This window comes from Fukomys damarensis, unplaced genomic scaffold, assembly GCF_012274545.1.
Source record: "Fukomys damarensis isolate Sample0158 unplaced genomic scaffold, DMR_v1.0_HiC HiC_scaffold_3, whole genome shotgun sequence".
Classification (NCBI taxonomy): Eukaryota; Metazoa; Chordata; class Mammalia; order Rodentia; family Bathyergidae; genus Fukomys; species Fukomys damarensis.
In genome coordinates, this window is record NW_022900915.1 from 15,957,010 (window position 1) to 15,967,052 (window position 10,043).

Here is a 10,043-nt window from a genome sequence, read left to right on the forward strand (position 1 = left end):
TTTTTTTTTTTAATATGGTCTCACTATGTAGTTTAGCTTTGCCTTAAACTCACTATGTAGCCCAGGCTGGCCTTGAACTCACAGTAATCCTCCTGCCTCAGCCTCCCAAGTGCTGGAATTATAGGTGTGCTACTAATCCCAGTTTCCCTTTCTTTATTACTTCGAACTTTTCTGTAAGCTCTGGGTATACTAATAAAGTAGTGTTGGGAAGACTCTAACAACTCCTCATGAATAGTTTCTAGCCTGCTAAAAGATGAAAGGAATTAAGACCCAGGTACAGTCTTGATGGGTCTACATAACTGACTAATAATAGATTCAAAATTATAGCCCACTTTTGTGAACCCAAGGGCAGGGCTGTTTCCACTGATCCTGCATAATTAAACACAAGATGAGTGGTCCCTCTGAAGGGCCCAGAAATGTTCTTTCATATGGTCTAGCAAGGACAGCCTTGGACATGATGAAGTTTCTTCAGGAACATTTTCCAATGATCACCTGTCTTACAAGGGTTGATAAATGTATTCCTGTACCACTATTTGTCCTCTCTCGTAAAAATAGGACAGAAGGTATAATTAGGAGAGCTTTAGATAATAATGAGTTATTTAGGATGGTAATGATTGCCCCATCTGTCCTAGTTTCCTCTTCCCTAAGGAAGCTTATTAACAAGAGCATTTCCTCTTTAGTAGTAATTCCTGGCCTGTCTTTTGTGAAACCCCCCAAATCATTAACCTTTTTCTATGTAATTTAACTATATACTTCAATGGCTGTGTGGTTGATTTTGCTGATCTTTTTGTCCTAGCCTACTCACTATTTCTGGGAACCTGGCCTCAGAGAGCTTTGAACAATATCTCAGATGGTTCCTTTCCTCCACAGTGTGGGACCATCCTCTTATGAGATAAGCCCATAGTCTCCATCCAGTCAGAACACTGTTTCTGTGATTACTTTCTACTAGTCTTAGCAAGTGCTCAAGTTCAGGGAAGGGGGGAGGTCAGTTTTTCTTGACTGTTAAAGCCACTTCACCATAACAATGGCAGTACACACAATGGGAGCTGAGCTGCCTGAGTATTATGGGTCATATTGCCACTTCAGATGAGCTTTCCCATCCCTCACCTTTCTAAACTAGAAGAGGAAATTTCTGCTTACCTGCCTTCTGCTTCTGGTTCTTATGAAATCTGTAATACATCAGAAGCTTCTTGAGTCTAGAAAAATCCTAAAACCCTGCTGAATTAGATATGACAGATATCTTCTTGGCTTAGAAAAAGAATCCAAGGAAAGAAGCATCTTAAGACTTGCCACAGTAGAACTCATGACTTCTGTGTGGCCAGGAGAGGTGTCCCCAAAGGCCCATGTTCTTTTCCCGAGGTCTGGAGCCAGAAGTCACGTATTTCAACACATATACTAGACGTACATTGGAGTCAGACACAAAGATGATTGCAGTATTTTTCCAACTGCTTGATAATTTAGAAGAAGCAACAAAATGGCATTGATGGCCATGAATGTAGCTCAGCAGTATAGCACTTGCTTCACATATGTAGGGCCCTGGGTTCAGTTCCCAACACCATCAAAAAAAACAAAAAGCAGACCTCTCTGCCTTTCTGGACTTGACAGTTGTGGTCTTGGAGAAGCCAGTACTTCGGAAAACTGAAAACTAAGCAGGTTCAAGGAAGGGTTTGCTGGTAGGAAGAGACTTAAGAAGGAAGGTAGAAGCATACACCTGTAGAACATGAGTCACACTCAGCTGCACTCCTTTTCCTCACCTGTCAGCTTCTGAGGCAGTAGTCTGTGTTCTTAATCCAGTGAGTGGCTTGGTGAGGTCCCCAAAGTCTAGGTCACACACCTCTGATCCCAGTAAGCCCTGTGGGTGTCCGTCAGCGTCTTTACTATTCTTTCTCATCTTGGTAGACAATACTTTGTGCCTGTGGGCAGAGGACGAGGAGGAGGAGGAGACCCATAAGTTGGTAACCTGTGGGCATGCTGCGTGCTCTCCGTTTGACCTATGGGTAGCCACTGGACGTGAAAACGGTGGCTCTGGGCCATGACTGCAGTGAGACTGACAAGCCCTGGTGAAGACTTGGGCTTGTGGAATCCGCTGGCTTCTTCCTAGCTAAAGCTTTTTGCTGGTGGGGGGCGGGCGTGCTTTGTTCATTGGCTTCTCTGGACTCATGTCTACAGCTGTCCCAGTCCTGTAGTCCTCTTTTAAGGAGCATTAGACCATTTTGTCTGCTCCTGCTGCTTTAAGGCGTAGGCACTGCTTTTTCCACCAAAGCTTTTCTGGGTCCCCAGGAAGTTTTATTTTAAAGTACAGTATACAATTCATTGATTTTAGTATACTTACAAGATTGTACAGCTGTCACTACTTTCTACTTCTAGAACACTTTCATCATCTCTAAAAGAAACTATCCCCATTAGCAGTCCTTTTTTAAAACTCATATATAAAAATTATTTATGAGGTACTTTGATGTCCTGATACATGAACCCATATTGGTATAATGTTCAAATCAGGGTAAACATAGTCACTCAAATGTTTATCATCCCTTCAAGGTTGCAGTCACTTCTGATTCTCCCCTTCAGCTCCTGGCAAACCACTAATCCACTGTCTGCTGGACATTTTACAGAAAGGGAGTTGTAACATATATTTCCTTTTGTATCTGGCCTTTTCCCCCCAGACAGCTCTTGTGTACATGCAGAGTCTGTGCTGCTTCTAGAAAGGCATGAGCAGAGCAGACATCCTAAGAGAGGCACGGTGTGTGAAACGGGTCATAAGTGTGGATTCCATAAATGAATGTGAAAGTGTTGGGAGACATCCTGTCAGTTGAACAGAAACACATGGATCAATTGATGGTTCTTTCGGTGGGATGACAACTAGAATTGCACACGCCATTAGCCAGGGGTTTTTATAGGGTTCCCACCAGCTCTGCCTTCTCGGACCCACACATATAAACTTAAACACATCTTTTAGGACCGCGGTAGAGGTGGGAAAGAGCCAGGCATGTGGTATTGGTTGTTGGAGGATCACATAAGAGTCTTTGTGCATGATGCCGGTTAGTGGCTGCTGCTTCTCTTTGCAGTACCCCTGAGCAACCTGCCAAAGGCCCCCTTCTGCTAGAAATAGCCCTCTTGGGGCAGAATAAAATGTGCTTTTGGCCTAGAACAGTGATGGTGAACCTTGCTTTCAGTGATAGACAGCCCGCTGTAGCAGACCTGCCATAGGTCACCACCGCTGGCCTAGGAGCTTTCTGAGGACTACCAAGAAAAGAAAAATTATACTGTATACTAGGCTTTTACCTTTTTAATTCCATCAACCCTACAATGGGAAAAGGGATTAAGTGTGACACAGCCAACACGTAAACCCAGTTCTATCTAACCATATTTAAACCTTGTTGTCCCAAGGAGCAAGGGTAAGGCTTGCTCTCCTCTTATACTATGCTCTTATATTCTTCACCATCCAAAAGTATATCCTGCATATTGGACCTCTGCCCTTTTCCTTCAAAATAAGGGCCTTTGTGAAGCTGAAAAGACAGCCATACTTGCATGGCTTGTGGCCGAATGTCTGTTGCAGAATTTGAAAGAGATTAGAAATTAAATCTTCCATGGATGGGATCTCATGTCTTCTCTTGCAGGCAACAGGAAGGTCGGGTGTCTTGCATCTATGCTACCTCCGGACCTGATCAAGGATGATGTCATAACTGCTGCTCCTGCCAAGATATCCAAGAACAGTGAAGGAGTCCCCACAATCCTTGAGGAAGCCAAGGAGTTGGTTGGCCGTGCAAGTTAACCTGGGTCCCATGGCCAAGGCAGCTCCTAAATGGAGCCCAGACTGTCCTGCCCTGCAGCATGTGCCTAATGGGTTGGGGGGTATTCTTCTAGAGTGGCCACTCCTGTCACCCTGACCCTTTCTTTCTGTCTGGCCTGCTGCTCTCAGACCATCACGTACATCTTCAGCTGCCTGGAGACCAAAAGGGCAGTGTGGGAGAGGCCTGAGCCCAACCCAGGCAGCCCTGGTCATTGTGTTACCAAAGCAGGGTCTGTGTTTGCTGCCTTAACCCTGTCTCCTCTGTTACTCAGAGGGCCTTTTCTCAGACAAGGCCTGTCCTGCTTTCAGCCTGACTTTCTAGTGGGCCTTCCCTAGGTCAATCTTGCTGGCTTTGTGCTTTTCTTCTGTGGTTTCTCTGGCCCTAAGAACAGCATGGGGCTTATGAACCTTTGGGCTAGAGCCCTTTTTTGTTGATGTCACCTCTGCTTTTCCCCTATTGGCTGTTGGTATTTATTACTAATGCTGTGGCATTGGGAGCTGCTTCTGAGGAAGCAGGGAGCAAATCCCACCTTACCCCACCTTCCTGGGGAGGTGCTCCAAAACAAAAAGGACCTGGACCTCTCTATTTGTGCCCTGGTTGCTGAGGCTTGAGCCCATGGGCAAGCAACAGCATGGGCCACCTTTCCAACGTGCTGCCGTGCTTTGTGCCCTTGCCCCCCTGAACCCTCAGTACCAGCACCCCCAGGCTCCTGAGCCAGGGTCCCTCCTCATGCCTTCCCCAGAGCTTTGGTGCATCTCATTTGAAGTATGGGCTGTAGTGCGACCATGCTACACCTCACCCTCTGTCTCCAAGGAAATGGGAGGTGGAGCCTCCTGGCTGAGAAATTGTTTTGCAAATGGATCTATTTTTGTACAAAAAATTTTTTTAAAAGAAAAATAACTTCCTTTCCCCTTCCCCGTGCATAATCAAAGAGGCTTTGATACTAGATTCAGAGCTCCTGGGATTCTCTTCATAGGCCTCAGTGCTGAGCATGTCCTTGGATCTTGGCCTCAATAGTCAGACCCTCCAAACTCGGAGGCTAAGACAAATCCTCCCCCAGCATCAGTTCTGGGCAGGAGGAATCTCTTCTGGTTGGGCTGGACCAAGACTAAGAGTAGCAGGAGCTCTGAGGCACAAGTTTTATAAATTTAATAAATTACCTAGCCAAATGTGCAGATGCTAACCTGGATATCCGGAGAAGTGCCCAGAGGTGCTCTATACTCCATACCCACTTCGTTCTGAATAGTGGGCAGGCTGAACTGTTTGGTGGCCCCAACCTCAGGAAGCTCAGATTCCCGACCTAGGGTGACACCTTTACCCTCCTATGTCCCTTTGAGCTTCCCCTCCAGCTAAGGAGAGAATGGCATTGTTGAGGACTGGCCCAGAGGTACACTTGTTAGAACAAGGGGGCCTTGTGACCAGGAAGGAAGGTTCCAGTCGCTAGAACTTGTGTCTGAAGGGGCAAAGGCAGCTCCTCTGCACTATTCCCAGGAAGACTGGTGCAGGAGCTCCATTGCTCTCTCGGGTCACCTCCTTCCTCTTGCTCGCTGACATCTAGGGCTTTGACCCTTTCTTTTTTAATGTACTTTTGCTAAGATGCATTTAATTTAAAAAAAAATGGGGTTGGGGGACAAAATTCAAACCTACTTCCCTCACCTCTTGGGCTCCTGGGATGTCATCACCTATAGTTCGGTGGGTTTCCAACTGTTAATAAAACATTGAACAGCATCTCCTTCCCTTCCTTTGTGAAGTTTTGTGCTAGTTTCTTTTCACTCTAGGCAAGAGTCCTCTCCTCTTCTGTGTTGCACCTCTGGCTGGCCTGATAAACCTGTCACAAAGCTAAAGGTGTCAGACACAGGGGTAGATCCATCAATCCATGGTGGCTTCTGCCAGGCTAGAGCCCCCCTCAAAGCGGCTCACTTCCTTCCATGAAGAAGCAAGATTCCATTTCAGGTCCCTGTCCCTTCCACGCACGTCACTGCTTCCTGGCTCAGAGTCCTTTTCTTAGCTCACACTTTACTCCCCACTTGGCTATGCCCAGAAACATCCTGCGGTTTTCCAGCCAGTACCTGTGCCTGTTTCGCTGATGGAAGCATCTGACTCCCATTTTCCCATTCACACCTCTGGCTCTTTTAGTGGCCGGAACCTGAACTTTGCCAGCAGAAGTCAGATGACTTTCCTCTGAGTCCTGACTGCCTAGGCCCTTTGTGACAGGCACAAAGAAACCTGCAAGCAATGAGCCGGCCCAGGGTGGACAGCGTGTGGAACTAAGCACAAACGCTTTTTAAATAGCCCAAGACCTGGGCAGCTGCCTCCCCTGCAGCCGGAGGTGTGGGGTGGGCTGCCCGCCTCCTTTCCTCCCTGAGGAGCCACGCGTTTCTGGCTCTGCTTCACAGGCCCACGTACCAATTAGGGGACCAACCACAGCTGCTCACGCGCCCTGCCCTGCCGTCTGCTGCAGCGCCTGGAATAGAACCAGCCCTGCTCCCGTCTCTAAGCGTGCACACCACCCTCCCACACGAGAAAGTCGCCCCCTGATGCCTCACTGGAAGGTTTGGTTTCCATGACAGCAGGCTATAGGAGGCAGCAGAATGGGTGACCTGCCTCGGAGAACCCGCCGAGGAAGTCCCAAGACCTCCTCCTCGCTCCCCTGGGCTTGCACTTGCTGGCCCGTCTGATAACCCAGTGGGTCTGTTTCAGTCCTTGTGCCGCCGTCTCCTCCCCCTCCTTGCAGTGGCTGCTTTGGTGGAGCCACCTCAGAGTTTGCGGCGCTGGGGTGTGGGGAAGCGGGCGTAGGGGGCGGGGAGATGGGAGAGCTGGAGGGAAAGGAGAAGCCGAGGGAGGAAGGAGGGAGGGCGAGCTGGATCTGCGGGCCGTCTTATTTATGGCTCACTCTTTCGGTCCCCTTGGCCACCCTTCCAGAAAGCGATGAGCCCTCCAATTTGTTAGGCTTTTGCTGTGAAGAGGTAGCAAGAAAGCAAGTTCCAGATGGAGAAAGTGAGACCCAGGCTACCCGCTCTGCCTTCCGAGAATCTCCCTGCCGCTTTCCCTCCCACTTCCGCAGCGTTCTCAAAACCTCTAAGCAGCCTGAGTGGGTAGAGGAGGAAAGAGCACACTCTCGCGGCGAAGCCCCCACCTGGGCGAGTTTAGCGGGGAAGGGCGGGAACTTGGGGACCGTCTCGGCATCCTCCCCGCACCCTCCTGATGCTGCTTGCCCCGGTCTCCTCTTCTGCCTGGAGACTGGCGCTTAGGATCTAACGGGGTAGCAGCAGGCACACAACCGCGCGCCCAATTACACACGGATACGCCACAAACTCCCCACCCCCACGACAGGCCCGCGAGCCGATCACACACCACAGATCCACAAGCACAGTTACAGCCCATCGCACACTTACAGAGGCACAACGGTGTTGCAACATGCACAGCCATATTGGACAGTCATAGACTTGAACGGCAGCACACACGCGCGCGCGCGCGCGCACACACACACACACACACACACACACACACACACACACGAAACAGATGTAGATGCTCAATGACACAAAACCAAGACGCAAACAACAGCTGCCCAGTTCCACGGTTCCAGAATACACCGCTCAGCGCGTTTCATTCACACATATCAGAAGCTCCAGCTCTTAAACAGAAACGTTCAACCTTTCAGAAGAAACCTTTTTATTTTTTCGAAGAAAAAAAGCTATATAAATATTAGAGTATAAAACTTGCGTGAGATACAGGAAGGGGGTGGGTGGGAGCTACGTGACTATGCGAAGAGAAGCGCTTATAGAAGGGGTCAGTATTGGGGAGGGGGTCGCCGCAGCGTGTGGACACAACACAAAACAGCACGGGCCGCCGCAGGCAGCAGATTCAAGGACAGACGGCTGCGCCCAGCCCGTCCCCGCTGCCCACTCGCCATCACGTAAAAGCACACCGCACTACACTATTGGCTATTCTACACCAGCCAAGGGAGGGGCTCTATACTACTGGAAGGGCTGGGGTGGGGTTCTTCTGCAACCCCGCTGGAGAAACGACCGCAGGATCAGAAGGGGTGGACAGAGGAAGGTCTATGCACAAGGAGGCACTGGGGGACTTTAACCAGGCTCTGGCCACTAGGGGGCGGATTAGGGGCCTGGGCAGTGGCCTTCACGGAGAAGAAATGGCACCTGGCAAAGGGCGAGGCTTGAGAAAAGCAGGGACTCTGTGGAGAAGTCCCATCATGGGCTGAGACTTTCCGTCCACTTGAGTCCTGCTGTAGCTCCTTGCCTCCCAACCCAAGGACCAAGAATGGCCTAGCTGGGCCTCCTTTGCTGCTGGGGCTCCTCGAATCCTTCTACCTGTGGTACCTCTGGAGTGCCCAGCATAGACAGAGGGCAGCCCTTCTGACCTCTCTAGGGGGCCTGCTCCTAAACCCCCACTCAGAGCTTCCTTGGACTGAAATGCCAGTTTTAAACCCATTGGTCCTGGTCGCTCAACCCAAAGCTGGCTGCCTAGACTGAAGCCTATATGTATGTGTGTGGTGAAGGTCCAACCTACTGTTTGGTTTGTGGCTGGAATCTGAGGATCTGGCCAGCACCCTGGGGACATACAGCGGTTCCTGCAAGACTCTGTTAACTGACTGATGGGCCAAGATTTGTCCATCCTCTCCCATCCATACACACACATGCGAGCACGCACACACACACACACACACACACACACACTTCCCTTCTGTATTTTACCACCCCCTACCACCTCAGAACATGCAATGGAGTTTCTTGTTTGAGGAGGGGTAGAGAAGTCACAGCATGCAGTGGGAACATCAAACAATGAAAAACAAAACAAAATATTGGTCCCCAGGGCGTTAGGAAGGGCTTGGTAGCAAAATGCCCTTCCCAAATCCAGCAAGCATCAGTACCATGGGGATGGACAGTGACCATGTCTCCCAAACTTGAGCACTGGTCACAGGCTCTAGAAGGGGGTGAAAGGATTGGCACCAAAGCATGCTTTGGGGGAAGATTGAGAAATGAAGGGGAGGCCAAGTGGTCATGATGCCCTTCCAACTCTTCAGAACTATGAGCCTTTTTAGGTCAACTGGTACCTCAACACCCCAACTACCTTACTCAAGAGGGGAACTTTGAAGGAGTGGGGTGGGGCAGGGGCGCAGGGAGCTAGGGGATGGATGTGCCTGATTGATTTGGAAGATGAAGGAGTTTAGCTGTAACTAAAGGGGGTGTGACAAATGGTTCTTGGAGTCTACACTAACCCCACTACCCACTTGGGTACAGCAATTGATTGGATGGGAGTTCCCAGCAGAACTCCCTTTGCATATTCAACCCCCTGAGGGCAGAGAGGGGGGGTGTTGACTGGGCACTTGTTTCTGTTTCTCAAGGGGAGCATGGCCTTGGCCCCTACCAGAATCCTAGGGGTGAGCCCTGGAATCTGAGGCCCGGGTACAGGGAAGGAGAAGCTGGTTGGGGAGAGAGGCTGCTCTGTGGCTCTAGGCCCAGCCTCCACATTACTTCTTTTCCTTCTTCCCAGACTTCTTCTTGTTGCCATTGCCACCTGCTGGAGCTTTGCCATCCCGCTTGCCAGCTGCGTTGGTCAGTGTGGCATTGCTGCCGGGGATGTACACATTCTGGCGGTAGTCAGGCACATGCTGCAGGGTGAACTGGGGTCCATAGCGGGCGCTCAGGCCCATGGTGCCAGCTCCTCCTCCCAGGGTGGAGCTCCCATCAGCAGCTTCTGCAGAAACAGGAAGATCAGATCATCACTGAAGGCCATGACTCTGATACCACAAGCAGTTAATGAATGTCTGTGGAGCACTGGGAATACAGAGATCACCTGGAGAGTGTCTGTCTGCAAGGAGTTGAAGGTGGAAGTCAAGAATGAGAAAGCCTAGGTTTGAATCCTGGCTCTCTTTTTCACACCTACGAAAACAGGAGTGACAGTACCCACCACCTCTGGTTCAAGCGGAAGTGAAACAAGAACCTATATGAAAAATACTTAAAATGGGGCATGGTGCGTTGTAAGTGCTGAAAACATGCTAGCTAGTACTTCTAAAAGCTGAGACTCTGGCTCCCAAATCCTTTCCTTCTTCAACCAGTGCCTGGCACAGAGTAGTAATTCAGTAGTTCTGCTACTGAGGTTGAATGGGGAGTTGGATACTCTTCCAAGCATCCATTTTTGGTAGCATTTGACTGCCTACTCTCAGCCAAGTACTTTGCTAGAGGTTTCACATGTATGGTCACTTTTTTTTTTTTTTTTTTTTTTTTT

At 49.6% G+C, this 10,043-nt stretch overlaps 2 protein-coding genes and 1 long non-coding RNA gene across 20 annotated transcripts in view; 1 reads left to right on the top strand and 2 right to left on the bottom strand.

Moving 5' to 3' along the window:
• Window positions 1-5,519, top strand: part of Diaph1 (diaphanous related formin 1) — a 70,418-nt gene extending 64,899 nt beyond the window's left edge. The window contains exon 27 of the mRNA XM_010613867.2: window positions 3,618-5,519. Within this exon, the coding sequence (XP_010612169.1) occupies window positions 3,618-3,772 (155 nt within the window). The 3' untranslated portion in view covers window positions 3,773-5,519. The remainder of the gene's footprint in view (window positions 1-3,617) is intronic.
• Window positions 1-7,289, bottom strand: part of LOC104855085 — a 14,789-nt gene extending 7,500 nt beyond the window's left edge. The window contains exons 1-2 of the long non-coding RNA XR_778302.2: window positions 7,187-7,289; window positions 1,755-1,913 (exon numbers count right to left, since the gene is read on the bottom strand). This is a non-coding gene — a long non-coding RNA (uncharacterized LOC104855085). The remainder of the gene's footprint in view (window positions 1-1,754; window positions 1,914-7,186) is intronic.
• Window positions 7,290-9,018: 1,729 nt separating this feature from the next.
• The window catches only part of LOC104855158 (protocadherin gamma-C4), a 171,487-nt gene continuing 170,462 nt past the window's right edge, over window positions 9,019-10,043 (bottom strand). For all 18 annotated transcript variants that reach the window (XM_019206024.2, XM_019206018.2, XM_019206029.1 and 15 more), the window contains one exon: window positions 9,019-9,512. In XM_019206024.2, the coding sequence (XP_019061569.1) occupies window positions 9,286-9,512 (227 nt within the window). In that variant the 3' untranslated portion in view covers window positions 9,019-9,285. The remainder of the gene's footprint in view (window positions 9,513-10,043) is intronic.